Source organism: Gallinula chloropus (assembly GCF_964237585.1).
Source record: "Gallinula chloropus genome assembly, chromosome: 4".
NCBI classification, from domain to species: domain Eukaryota; kingdom Metazoa; phylum Chordata; class Aves; order Gruiformes; family Rallidae; genus Gallinula; species Gallinula chloropus.
Window position 1 is genome coordinate 16,001,405 of NC_140088.1, and position 14,581 is coordinate 16,015,985.

The following is a 14,581-nucleotide window of genomic DNA, read 5'->3' on the forward strand; positions in this document are numbered from 1 at the left end:
TTTCCTTTGCAAAAGAATATTGCTCTTGTATCAGAGGTATGTTGATATATTACAAATCTCAAAACCTCACTGGTAAAGCTTTCATTCTTAATCTGATCAGACTAAAAGATGTTGATAATTTAAACAGTCACAGGTAGAGCAGAAAATTACTACCTGGCATTCAGACTGGTGTGCTTAGCTGTACACAGCTTATTTTGTGCATTTGTTGCATTTTAAAGGAGGCTGAAGCTACTGCTGGTTTTGAAATATTATCAATATTTCTGGTAGGAATAGATGACTGGCTAAATTGAAGGTTAGGCTGAAAAGGTTGTAGATGTAATTTTATATATGAAAATATCTAAAATGTAATGTTAATGTATACCTACAGCTTGCAGTACATATAATCTGCAGCTGCTCATTCGCACTTCTCCTTTCATGCATTTCTGAGCCCTGGGTCACAGGGAAGTGGAACTGATGGTGACTTAGGCTGTTTGTTTCATCAATTGAGTGTTTTCCGCATGTTTTCTACTCTTTTATTATTATTATTATTATTATTATTATTATTATTCTATTTTCTACAACCACTGCAGCTATAGAGGATGAGAAATTAGTTTTGTTCATGAGAAAACTTTGAAATCACCAGGGGCAGGGTGTTCACTAAATGAACCCTGGTTGTACTAAATAATGCTGTCAATGCCTAGTTTGTTCCTGCTTTCTTAATACCCTTCTCCTTATTCTGTAAAAATTATTGAGGTATTGGTTTGTTAGGCTTCTGTGCAGTTTCAGTTACTACCCTAGTACTCTGCAGACCTGCTAAAGTGCCTTGGGCAGACTGGGGCATGGAGATATAGATCCAAATTCCTTTTACCCTGTACTCAAAATCTACTGACTGTTACATACACTGAAATAAAGCTACATGATTAACTAGTAAGTATAAAAATCCCATCTGTGTCTGAAATGTGTTTGGTGACAGGCAGCAGCTACCACAACACAGCAAGACAAGGAATCTTCTCTTAACAAGTATTGAATGGTGTGTTGTGATCTCTAACATCAGTGTAGCCTAGAAAAGCTCTGCTCTGATTCTGTGATGCTGATGGAGCACGTTGAGTATAAAGCAACATAAGCCATGCCATGCTGTCTGGTGGTGGTGGTGTTAGCCATTACCTGCCTGTAAAGGTTCAATGAATAAGGGAAAGCAAATACTGCTGTAGTCCTCTCTTGCCTGCCGAAAAACTGGACGGAAAGGTTACGGTGCTGCAGGGCAGGCAAGGAAGGCAAGGTTTGCAGGGGAGCTGAACAGCAAAGTGTTGATGGGGTTTCTAGCACATCCTAAAACTGGTTTCTGCTGCTTCCTCAAGGCGATGAGGAGCAGTCTGAACTAGCACTGTCCTCCCTCTAAAAATGTTGGCATAGGGTCACAGTGTGGGATAAGGTGGAGCTAGGGAGAGTGTTTTAAAAGCCATTCGGCAAAGCTGTAAATTACAGTAGCCCATCGAACAGTTCCAGTTTGCATCCAAGACCGAATGAGTCTCCTGTGATACAGTCCCTCAAAGACTTGAAGGAATTAATTGGAAGGAATCTGAGGAATTAATGGAATTAATGACATTGAGTACGAGCTGTGCCTTACATGCTATACCTTGCCAGACCTGCATGTGCGTAGTACTATAAACAGCCCTTCTGATGGGCTTGTCAAAACATCAAAATCAAATAAAAATGCTGGCACCCTAATTATCAGCTTGAAATACACCATGAGCCCTAAATAGGCCTTCGTTGGAAGTATTTCATTAATCTAGTTCGTATTCCTATTTAGTTGTTAGGAAAAAACATAGACAAAATACAGACAGGTGTCTATACAGCAGCCATTTTCTGCTGCCCCCCCAGCCCCTTTCTTTCCCAGCACCCAGGTGTGCAAAACTGCGACATTATGAAATTGTCCTAAGGTGTCCTAGGGCGCTCAGGTGAGTATGAGCCCTTCCAACTCTGTTCTTAAAGTCAGAGTTTAGGAGTGGTAGAAAAGATTTGTGGTACCTTTAGTCAGTTTGCAGTAGTGTCTGAATATCTGTCTGCAATAGGGCCAGCAAAGCATTTGTTCCATCAGAAGGTAGTGAGATTGAATACCACAGAGTTTGTGTGGGTCTAGGTAAATTGGAAGTGCTGGACAAAGCAGAGTGGCAGAAGGTCTGAACTCAGGGAGTGAAAGGACAGAGCCTTAAGTCTGCTCTCTGGTCTGCTAGTGAAAGCTAGCAAGTGCCAATAAACTAAACTGGGTTTTTCATTGAGAAAAAAAGTAAGCACAAACTTGACTTGCTTGCAATCCTGTTAAAGAGCAGGAGACATACTCAGCTCTCCTCTCAGCCTAGGGGCATGCCAGAGCAGAACTGAAGTTCTGTAGTGCTTTGCTGATGTTCCAGACAACCCAATTTCTTCTCCATCCTTCAAAAATAAATTAAGTCAACCAAAAGCCTTGTTGCTGAGAACAGTGTGCAATCTAAGAGCTAACTCTGAATTCATAATTTTATGTTATTTATCCTTCTGCAAGACAATCTGGCATTTGTCAGAAAACTGATTTTTAAGCTGTACGGTTTGCCCCTTTGAGAGCACGGCAGGTTTTGGCTGTCAAAGTTGCCTGTGGGTCACAGCGGTTTCCTGCAAGGTGCTCTACGTTGGCACAGCCAGTATCAGACTGGTCCCTTACTAGCTAGCTACACGCAGGAGTAAGCTCAATTCAGAAAGCCATCATTGCACAGAGGCTGGAGGGGAGGGTGGAGGAGAGGGTAGGTCTGCTGGAAAATAACCCAGAGCTCTGGGCTACTGGCAGGGTACAAAGGCGGGTGGCAATCCCTCCAGGGGGGCGGGATGTGCTGTACATGGGTCTCTGCAGACAGGTCTGTGCAGGCTGCTGGATGTGGAGACCTTCCAGGCACACAAACCTTTCTTGCCAAGCAGCACAGCACAAGGGTGCTGCGGTGTGGGTTTTGAAGGTTACGTTTGTGTTGGCTGCATTCCTTGCTCATGGAGGAGGAAAGGCTAAAGACCTCGGGCTATCGCTGGGTGGTAGCTATTTCAACTTGAAGACGTGTAGCTGCCTGAGAACAGCGTGCTTTTGTTTTGTTTTGTTTCTTTATTTCTTCTGGTGGAAGTTTTATTAATTCATTGTGATTATTTTTAAGGAGTTGGCAGAGATGTGAATAGATGCTTTGCTTCACCAGAAGGGTTATGGAATAGCATTGCATAACTTTGTACTTTTCCTATGCAAAACAGAATAAATTGGATGTAAATACAGTCTCCAGACTCTGAAAGATTCCTTGGTTTCTTCCGACTCCTATTTATACCTGATGAAATCCAGTGACTATAAAATTACCTCTGCTGCTATGAATTGCCTCACTGATGGAGGAAAGAGGAGAAGCCTGGGTAGAGATACTGTGGCAAACCCTGTCCTTGGAGCTCGGAGTTTGTAGCTAGAAGCAATGTGTCCTGAGCAACAGGTCCCTAATGAACCTTCTTTTAAAATGTGCTTGTGAGCCTTCCAGAGAATCATTACTTTCTTATTTCCACGCTGTTAGACTGATTAATTACCCTCTTTTTATCCCCTCCTGGATGTGATGAAAATAGGTACAGATGAAATTCCTCTGAGGCAAGGCCAGACCTTGTTACTAGATTGCTTATAGGATTAGGAAGTGTTTCTCAATAGGTTTCCAGTGGTTTGTGTGCATATGTCTGTTATTCGGGGACCTATGCCAAATTCTGGTGAGAAGTGAATCCCAACAGCTCTCAGCACAGAGCCCTCTTCTTTGCCTTTCCTCAGGGCAGTTGCTGTGCCTTTGCATCTGAAAACGTCCATCTCCTTCCCTCTATCCTGAGGATCACAGTTACAGCCTATGTCTCTGTCATTTATAAACAAAGTGTCTGCAAGGGGTGCTTTTCCTTTCAACTGATTTGGATTTGCAACGAGTTTAAATGTGGGTACTTGTCTGTTGAGCGTCCCTGCAGTGAAGCTTTGTGCTTCTGGAATCAGCTACCGCCATTTTAGTACAACGTGTAAAATTACCTCTGAACGTTCTTACTTGGGCTTTGATTAAACACTGGAAGCAGTGTTTGGCTTTGACTGTGGGAATGTGACTTATTCTGAGGCTTTTTGCTTGTGATGGCTGGGTTCTGTTGAGTGCTTGACATTATTTTAATTCCTCCTCACACAAACGTGAGGTGCTGGGGCTGGTGGCCGCTCAGTGTGGCAGAATGGGACACCTACTGGGCCGGGTACTGGGTGGGTATGGTGACTTGCTTGGGTTTGAGATGATAAACTGTTGGGATTTCTCTTCTCTACTTGGTTTGTATGAGGTAGTTTATGTTTTCTAAGACTCAAGATACGTGTATATATTTAATCTCCTATCATAGTAATAGTTGTGATATAAATATGTTTGGCTTGGCCCTGGAGCCCAGAACCATCTCTCCAGGGAGGTGAACCCCTGCGGAGCAGCTTCGAGCACCCAGCTGTGGGCACTTGAAATTCTCTCTTTAAAACTCTTATATTGTTTAGGAACTTTCAGTATTGCAGTTCAGATGTTTCCTTTTTCTGTCTGGAACTCACTGATTTAACTGAAAATCTTTGCTTTTAAAGAAACTTTTTTTCTTCCTTGTGAACGTCAGGTACAAGTCCTACTGGGGTCACTGACAACTTTCGAGAGCTTTTGTGGAAAATGGCTACTGATGCCAAAGAAAAATGTCATGGAATCATAGAACCAGAAAACCCTAATTTAGTGTGTAGCTTAGACAAAGATCACAAATACCCTGTGGCAATTTAGGATTCTTCCTTGAGCAGACCAATGCCGGTCTCAAGGAGCTGAAAGAGGAGAAGGCTGTGGGTCTGACAGGTGTTTGAAGCATGCTGTGTCACCTCAGTTTTCTCCCTGTTTCCTTTTTCTGTTTCTAAGATTGCTGCCTGCTGCATCTGGCTTTGTGGTATTGCTTGCTGGCCTTCCTTTTTGCTAGTGCTTCGACAGTAGTCACTGATTTGTTGACTTGTTGCTGACTGCTTGAAGGCCTCATGAAAAGCGCTGCCCTTCAGAGAAAGGGTGAGGCGCTTTCTCAGGGACCAGTATGAAGAATGGCTGGGGATTGGTAAAACTGTGTTTCCTTCTCCTTCAGCATGCTGAGTCAGTATCCCAGCCCCATTTGTACGTGGTGCTCTCTAGTGACATGACTTGAGTACAGCGAAAACCACAAAATACATGGACTCATAAGGGCGGAGTAATTTGGGATTATTGCAAATGTCCTTGTGCTTGCTTTCCCTGCTCAATAGGAAGCCTTTAATAACAGCTTTCCTGAATAGCGTTGCATGTGAAATGGGGAATTCGGCTCCATTCCTGTAACAAACAGCTATTTCATGAGAGAGCAGGGTTTTTTTCACCTCTGGGTATGTTCCAGAAAACTTTATACCTTTGCTGGTTACTGATTGATAGTTCTGTGCTGAGCTCCCTTTAATTTTGCAATAAACTAACAAGGAGGCTGACACCACAAGTTTACAGAATGTTACTTATTTACTTAACTGAATTTACAAGGATGACAAAGTCAGATTTAGTAGTTTGTAGTTTCAGTCTGGTCCTAGGAAGGGCAGGAGGAGTACTTGAAAAATTGTACCGCATAAATAACCAAACAAATAATAGTTTGCTTATTATTCTGTGTAAAGCAGTGATATTTCAGTTCTTAGGCCAACTGTCTCCCAGGACCTGCAGGGGCTTTCCACATACGCAGAACTGTGCTATTGCCAACAAATGGGGGTGCTGGGAGTTTAGGCACCTTAAATAAGTATATTTACTCTTCTAAAGTGCTTCCAGAAAAATTGGCATCTGCTGAAGTTGCATCAGTGGAAGGAAATTCTATTTTCACAACACCTAAAGATTTCCAGAGGATATAAACAGTGGTGTTGACTTCTGGATTAACCTTAGAAGTATCAGTCACCTGTCTAGAACATAAATGCTATTTTCCTTCAGAATTTCTTGTTTCCATTTTGTTCCAGGTATCAGCACCTATAAAAGTTGGGGAAGTGATCAGAAGAGTAGGGTGGGTTTTTTTTTTTAAGGCATCTAAAATTAGCAACTTGAAAATGACATTCTACTGTCTCCTGTGTTTATCTCCGTGTTTTGTAACTGTAGGGGAGAGGATTTTTTCTTGCTGTTGTAACACTTCTAATGGTTAGAAGAGGTTACTTTACAATCTAAGGTTGCTATGCTGAAGTAAAAATCTTCGTAAGATTGGGAAATTGTGTGGTCAGTCAGTTGTGTGGTATTTTAAGTTAATAGACTTTTTCCCAGAAATTATTTTGAAATTTGAATCTAAGCAAATTTCTCCAGTGTTTGCAATTCTGTCAGAACTGGAAGGCTGAGGGTTGCAGATTTTCACGTGTTAAATAGTGAACTTAACCAGTTGCAAGTGAGTAAGCTGGAAGGTTAAAGGCAATGGTTCATTGAACTCCATAGGAGACTGCATGGGGCAAGTTTCCAGTGTCACTGTGCTCTCTAGCTGCCCTTTCCTTCTTCTCCCCACCCCTTACTTCAGCAGCGGAGGATGTTTTCTATTCATGCAAAATCACCAGCTGAAGAAGCCCTATGCTCTTTGTTTGTAACAGAGTAGAACCCCCTTACCTCTTGCATGTCAGGGCAGAGTTGTATGTGGAGAGGTGTAATGTTTTTGTAACTCTTCATGCCTTAGTGAGAGTACCAATGGTAGTGAAAATGTTTTGTTCCAGTAGTTGTTCTTTGAAATAGGAAGTCCTTTTAAAATACTGGGCATTTTATAAGATAGTGTGTATTTTAATATGATAACATTAAATACCACATAGCAATATTCTCACTGTTAAATCTTCTGCTGGAAGATAACAAATTAATGACTGACATTGAACCTCTTTAAGCGGAAGCTATGCTTGTCTGGTAACGTTGTCCAGTGTCTGTCAAAAGAAACCACAACAGAGGCAACTTTTCTGTACCTACTTAGACTAAGGACTTGGCAGGTCTCCTGTACTAAACAGGGTAAATCTGATCTGTACTTTAGTGGCAGATCTCCAATGAAAAGTTGAGGAAGTGCTATTGCTAATTCAGTGCAACACACTCTTTCTAGTAAGTCTGCTTTGGACTTGTGACCCCAGCCTGTTTCCAGGAACTGCTTACCGGTGAGAGGTGGCTTCTTTCAAGTGTGGCACCTAGCAGACCGAAGGGAGATACTCCAGCCTTCCTCATAATGTTGTGAGATACAGGATCAATAAGACCAGAACTAGCATTATATTCTGTGCACACACATATGAGCAGAGACTCAGTGGATTCTGTCCATGCACAAATGTGATTACTCACCAGAAAGTCACCTGGCTATTTCACTCCATACCTCTCCATTGCCTGCAGATTCTCTCCATGTCACACTCAGGCTTAACAGTTCCCTCAGACACCTATTTGTAACTCTCTGAATACATGAAACCATTTCAAAGGACAGCAGAATGGAATATAAGCATGTCCTTCTGGTTGGTCAAGATGTGATACTGGAATCATGTGGTATCAAAATTAAGGTCTTCAAATCGAATGTCTGTAGGAGCAGGGACTGCTGAAAGCATGTTTGAATGCCACTGTTCACTACCAAAGTTTTACTCTGGGAAATACAAAAGAAATCTTAGCACCTTCCAGTAAGGGCATGCAAGTTTTGAAGGTAGATGTATGGATTCAGAGGGCCCCTCACTACAAGAAAGACATTGAGGCCCTGGAGCGTGTCCAGAGAAGGGCAATGAAGCTGAATAAGGGTCTGGAACACAAGTCTTACAAGGAGCAACTGAGAGAACTGGGGCTGTTTAGCCTGGGGAAGGGGAGGCTCAGGGGAGACCCTATTGCTCTCTACAGCTACCTGAAAGGAGGTTGTGGTGAGCTGGGGGTCAGCCTCCGAGTGGTGATAGGTCAAGAGGGAATGGCCACAAGTTGTTCCAGGGGAGGTTCAGGTTAGAAATTAGGAGAAATTTCTTCTCAAAAAGAGTGGTTAGGCATTGGAATGGGTTGCCCAGGGAGGTGGTGGAGTCACCGTCCCTTGGGGTATTCAAAAAAAGGTTGGATGAGGTATTTAGGGACATAGTTTAATGACTAATATAGGTGGTAGGGAGACAGTTGCACTAGATGATGTTGGAGGTCTTTTCCAACCTTGATGATGCTGTGAATTCCCTACATCTGTGTGCCTTAACATTTTTCTCCAGAAACGGAGCTGAGTGAGGGCAAGTGTTCTTCCTTTTGTTAGCAACCTGTAGCTTGTTTGAGCCAGTGAGAGTGTGGAACACTCTGTACACCGCAGAGCAAGGCTGAAACTGTAGTACAGTAGGTGTGCAGAGGTGAGTATTGGTTATTTCATACTGGGAGTATCTACACCCAATAGAAGAACTTTGCAGTAAGGCTGCAAAAGCGTGACAGGGAACGTGACACCACATTTAGTGCTCAGCTAACAGCCCCTTACAGGAGAAGTGAATCTCTGTGTTGGCTCTGCAGGCTTGCAGAAATAAAGAATGGGTTTCAGCGAGTTCCAAAATAAGCGTTCTGTACATGCATATGGCTTCATCTCAGAGGAAGCGTGCTTGTTCAAGATAGTATTTAAACATGTATTTAAGCAAATGTTTAACTATCAGTGAAGTCATGGAACTAAGAATACACTTAATTCCTGTCTTCAGGGCAAGCCAGGGAGGAACATTTACTTGGGTAGGACCCTGCATTTTTTAAAGTCGCTTTTTAAGCAGTATAACAGGGCATCTAGGGTATTGCTCTTGTGGAATAATTATTGAAGGTTGCAGCAGAAATTGAGATCTAAATTCAGAGTTGTAGTTTGAGTTAAATGTAAAGGGTGAAAAAGATTTACAGTCCTACAGCTAACAGTGTTGTAGAGTTCTTGGTTAAAGAGGAGGCCAAAAAAAATCTGAAAGACAAAATAATGCAGTTGCATCATTCTTTTAATTTGATTTTCTCTTGAATTTTGAAACCTTTGAAGTTAGTTGTGTTTGCAAGATAGCAATATGAAATATGGTGTGATTAGGTCTCTTTTTCTTTTTTAAATATCTTTAAGTACGGTAGATTTTCTTTAAAACATGGTGCATAAATAATAAAATACATGATGGCACAGTTCAGAGATTATCTTGGCAGAAGTCTGGGATGACTGCATTGCTTACAGAGCCTTTGACACTTGTGAATAATGTGATCATTGCAGAAGTGTGCCAAGGAAAACTTCATACCCTGCCAGTACGTGTGTGTATACATTTGCTAGTGCGTTGGTTCTGTTTCAGCATGTTTCCTAGTACCTGACTGAGGAAAAGCTTCACTATTGTGCTGTGTTGGTGGTGTGTCTTATGCCTGGTTGCCAGAAGAGCCTCAGTGGACAAGTGAGACTGTGGGTTTTGTGACACGGTGAAAATGAAATGAAACCAGTGTTGAGAAGGAAAGGTTGGGCATCCTTTTCTTCATCCCTCCTGACTCTTGGCTGTCTACTCCTTTCATTTGCCTTGAACTACATTTGATGTTCATCCTGTCACAAGGATGAACCTGCTTGCTGACATGGAAGATAAGTAACTGTGCAAGCAGGAAAGGCAAAAGTTGCTTTTTTCTTCTTTCTTATTAAGTTGACTCTTACCTTGCGATCTGATGAACAGGACAGCCAGCTGTGGCTCCAAGGGGTTGTGTGGGCCAGGTTTTTCCTTGTCTGCTTTCGGGCCATGCAGCAGATCTGGTGGAAGCAGCAGAGAGATGAGATGTCTTTCATGTGTGTTTACTGTTCACAGAATTGCAAGCTATACCTTAAGAACATTAGCCTAGATTTACTGCATCTTTGTTCACTTCAGGGGCCATAAATGTCCGGTCCCAAAAGGTGCAACATATGGTTAAGCTGGGCAAGGGTGGTTGTAGCCAGCTGAAGTTTGTCTAGATCTCACGGTCAGTAGCAGAAAAGCATGAGGGACATCACTGTGGGGCTCTGAAGGTCTCAACTCCTGTTGAGTTAGAGGAATATTTTACTTAGAAACTTTTCCATTTAATCCTGTCGATACAGTCCATAAAGCTCCACCATGCCTGTTTTACAAGCAGAGAAATGGGCAGGCTGACGAGAGCAGAGAGGAAGACTTGTGGTCATGGTAAAGGTCACAGACACCATCACGTTTCTGGCACCTCACGTCATACTGCCTGGAGAAGACGCAGTGCCCTGCAGCACCACCGCTGCGGTTACAGCTCTGTGATCTGATACAGCTTCTGTGGGATCTTGAAATAGAAAAGAAAATGAAGAGTGTGTCACAGCACACTACTGAAAGTGTTAGAAAGGAGGAGGAAGCCGCGATCAGAGGGAGGGAAGAGCAGAGAAATTCCTCTTCCTTTTAGTAATGGCAAGCTGTTAGTTTATTCTGGTAGCATTGTGAAACTGCGACCACTGAGTACCATGTAGGAGGATTCCTTTCTTCCTTCCTCCTGTGTCAAATACAGTTGAAGTCAGGTCGTTCATTTCAGAGAGTTTGGAGTGCAGTCTGTTCTCAGTGCAAGAAGAAGAATCATTTGCATTCTTTTAAAATAAAAGTAATTTCTAAAGTTTTTGTCAGCCTGCGAAGTGGAGCCCAGTTGTAATTGTGGGAATTGCAGCTGCTTAGAGATCATTATGTTTATACCTGTGCTCTTCTCTCTGGGGTGTTGGCAGTGTTTGCCTTAATGCTTTCTGTTGTAGAGAAAAAGTATATGTTCAACAGTGCAATAAACTCTTGATCTCTTGCAAGCAAGACCAGCTCATGCTGTCTGCCAGAGGACCAGTGTGTGAGTACTGGAGTCTGTTGTTCATCAGAATCTTGTGACCCTGAAAAATACTGAAATATCCTCTTGTGTAGAGAGAGCCTAGTGAAATGTAGTGCTTTTCTGCTTCAGATCAGCGAGGAGGAATCCCTACCACACCTTTCTCCGTGGTACTGTATTTCAGCTGAAGGAAGTGTATAAGCTGTATGGAAAATAGGATTTCCTGTTTGCCTATGAAGAATATTATGCTTTTTGCAAAGAGCATCAAATTGTTCATTGAAGAATGAAGCTCTTCAGAACAGTAGTTTCACTTCAGGTGTCTGGGTGTATCAACATACTGCTGTTTATCATTTCATCTTTTTAACAGTATCCCTTTTCCTGCTATTATCTCTTTTGGTTTCTGCAGGTAGCTCAAAATTTTATGAGTATCAAATTCGCTGAAGGTCATAGTAGAGGATTGCCTGGATGCTGTGCCTGAAGGATTCAAGTCGTTGTTTGGGCTGCTCTCTGCCTTTCAGTACCTACAAAAATTAATTTCCCTTCCCCCTCTCCCTGTCTGTTTGCAGGTTATCTTGACAAATCAGATTACCACATCATTGAGCAATGGGCTCGCGATCCAGACAGACCTGGTGTCTCCAGCTGATGATTTGTCCCTGTCTGAAGGTAAGAGATCCCTTCTATCAGAACTGAAACTCTACACTGACACAAACCTATGTTGTAACTTGCAGTCATCTGTTGATATACAGGGGTCTGTGAAAGTCAGGTTAGCAAGCCTAACATAAACCAGTCAGGAAACAAAATTACTTTTTCAGATTCTTTGAAAATCCATTCGTTAAAGAAAGTGCATTGATTTAAAGGATCTGACACTTTATAAAGGCTGGGAATGAATTTTCGAGCCATGTTCAGTTCTGTAACGTGTTCCTCAGCATTATACTTTACTCACATGTATTAGAACATTATTTTTCTCCTCCTTATGAAGCTACTGCTAGCTATTACATAGGCTACACATTTGCTCTTGCCTAAGGTTTATCAGTCACAAACGAAGGAGAGCAAATACTCAGCCCTGTCCTTTCCATTCTGCCTCACACTGAAGGGCTTAATGTTGTGTGAACATAATATGAGGCTTTGTGTTACCCCAGTTTTGGCTGGAATAGAATTAATTTTCTTCCTAGCAGAAGGTATGGGGCTGTGGTTTGGATTTAGGATGGGAATAATGTTACTAACACACTGATGTTTTAGTTCTTGCTTGGTACTGTTTACACTAACTTAAGGACTTCCCAGCTTCTCATAGTGCCCTTCCATTGAGCAGGCTGGGGGCCTCCAAGAAGCAGGGAGGGGACACAGCCAGGACACCTGACTCAAACTGGCCAAAGGAATATTCCATGACATATGACATCATGTTTCATATGTAACTGAGGTGGAGCTGGCTGGGGGTTTAGACCGCATCTTGGGAACTAGCTGGGGCATCAGTGGTCTGTGGGTGGTGAGCAATTGTGCTGTGCATGACTTAATTTGTATATTCGTTATTATTACTGTTCTCTTCCTTTTCTTTCATATTAAACTGCCTTTATTTCAACCCACAAGTTTTGTCTTTTTCTTTTTTACCAATTCTTCCCCATCCTACTGTGGGGGGAGTGAGTAAACAGCTGTGTGGCTGTTTTAGCTGCCTGTTGAGTTAAACCACAACCTGTGTGATGCTGTATACTACTATACATCTTCCTTTTTCTCTTCTGTGCACAGAATTAGAGTCAATCACACATTTTGGGGCATAATAGTGAGGACTTACTATGCTACAAAGGGCAAATAATTCTGGAGTTTGCCAAGTAATATAATCATTTCAGCTTTCCCCACTTGCAAAGAGAAGTCAGAATACCTTAGATCAGGGACAGATGCAGAGAAGCTTGTTATTTGGAGTTCAGTTCATGCATACACCCAAGTGTATAACGCAAAGCATGATGCCTGCATATAGACTTCCTACATTGTATAGTATGGATATTTCCTCTTTCTCTCCTTGTTGCACTTCCTGTTGGTTCTGGTCACCTTATCTTTGTTCTGGCTGATTGCAAGCAGTCCTCTTAGGCTTGTCTGTCTTAAGAACAGCTCAGTGGCAAAACAAACTAATCAATGACTAAAACTGACATTATTTCTGCAACTCGTTTCAGTGGACAAGAGAAAGAGCTTGAAGATAGATTAGACAGAATATCAAAGAGGAGCAGAAAACTGCAGTGTAATGCCCTAACACTGACTGATGTGTTTACTTCATAATTTTGTCAATAGGAATTTGGGCAAAGCATGGCCCATTAAATCACTTTGGAATTGTGCTTGTGGCTTTTGTTGGCTCCATCCATTGCCAAAGTATCTCTGAAGTTCATTGCCTGAATGCTGCTTCCTACATCTGTCAAAAAGAGATGAAATTTGGTAACTAGGTTTGGAAGAGGAAGGCATAATTTTTCATCTTTATGATTTCCTTCTTGGCACAAAATTGTTGCTCATTAAATGCTCTTGATTGCGGTACTTGCGCTTTTCTTTTGTCCCTCAGAATCGCTCTGTATGTGCTGCTTCTGAAGACAAAGGCATGGCTGCCTCTGAAGTGGAACTAGTAACAGAACATGTTCACTGTATCACATATTTTGTTCTTGTGGTTTAAAATATTTGAAGAGTCCTTGGAAAAAGCATGGAATAGTTGTAATGCTTCTGAATTTTCCTGCAAATATGGAAGATTTTCAGTGCTCTGTATGAATTCTGAAATCAGGACTATATAAGAGATGTTGTGATCATTTTTGTTTATTAATGAAGCCACCATGTTGTGTCTGAACTCTCTACCACCACTATTTTTCATCTTTTAACCCAAGAATGAGTTAGAATGTGTTGGTGCTCTCTGTGTATGTTGTTTTCCTTCATTTCTCTCATTCCTTGTTTATAGTTAAGAGTCTGAAGTGATAAAATGTGCCAGCGTGATGCTTGTTGAGAATGGAAACCTTTGTTTAGCCTCAGAGCAAGAATGCCACAGGCAGAAGTAATGCAGTCTTCTTGGTAAATCCTTTCCTTCTCTCTCCTGTTGACTAACACTGACATGGCATTTACATGCAGTGATGTATGGTGGGAGAGCACAGTGCAGCTCCGTAAAACCTGGTTTTCTCCTTCCATCCTTCTTATCTGTGATATGGCTGCTTCTGGATTTCCAGTTTGCTTCAGCTTTAACCCGTGCAGCCCACCTGTGAGAACGAGAGGAATACCAGGCTCATTCAGCATTTGATTTCTGTATTTATCTTGCTATCAAAGGATAGAGGTGTGGCCATCCCAGGTACTTTAAAGATCCTTAATGAATTAGTCTTCTAGGATTAGTGCGATAATCATAATACCAGCTGCTATTTTACAACTGTATAATTTTCAGAACAGAGCAGTTAGATGTGTAGCCCATGTGCACAAAGTGGGCATGATGCAGAGGCAGGAATAGAGGCCAGATTCATGAGTGGTTTCTTGGCACATTCTTTCTTTTCACTCATCACCATCTAACGCTGAATTTGAACTGGTGACCCAGATGTGAAAGGACCCATAGCACATTATTAGTCCTGTAAGCAACTCAGACCCCTTGGTTTGTATATGTCTAATATGTTGGTTTAATCCTATCTGAAATCAGAGTCCCGTCACTGTAAATGGCTTGCTAGAAGGGTAATCTTTCTTAGAGGCAGAAATGAAAGTTTCAAGCTGAATGTGTTATTAGAAAGAAATGGAATGTTACAGTGGCTTTTGTTTTCGCTTCCGATGGTGCTTTAGAAGGGAATTGCTTGGGTTATGTGTTAGATTAGGCAAGAAACCGAGGAAGCTGT

At 42.0% G+C, this 14,581-nt stretch overlaps 1 protein-coding gene across 1 annotated transcript in view; it reads left to right on the top strand.

The window, feature by feature from the left end:
* Positions 1-14,581, top strand: part of RAD51B (RAD51 paralog B) — a gene marked incomplete at its 5' end in the record, with an annotated part of 370,396 nt that overhangs the window by 145,274 nt on the left and 210,541 nt on the right. Inside the window, one exon of the mRNA XM_084263415.1 lies at positions 11,318-11,414. Within this exon, the coding sequence (XP_084119541.1) occupies positions 11,318-11,414 (97 nt within the window). The remainder of the gene's footprint in view (positions 1-11,317; positions 11,415-14,581) is intronic.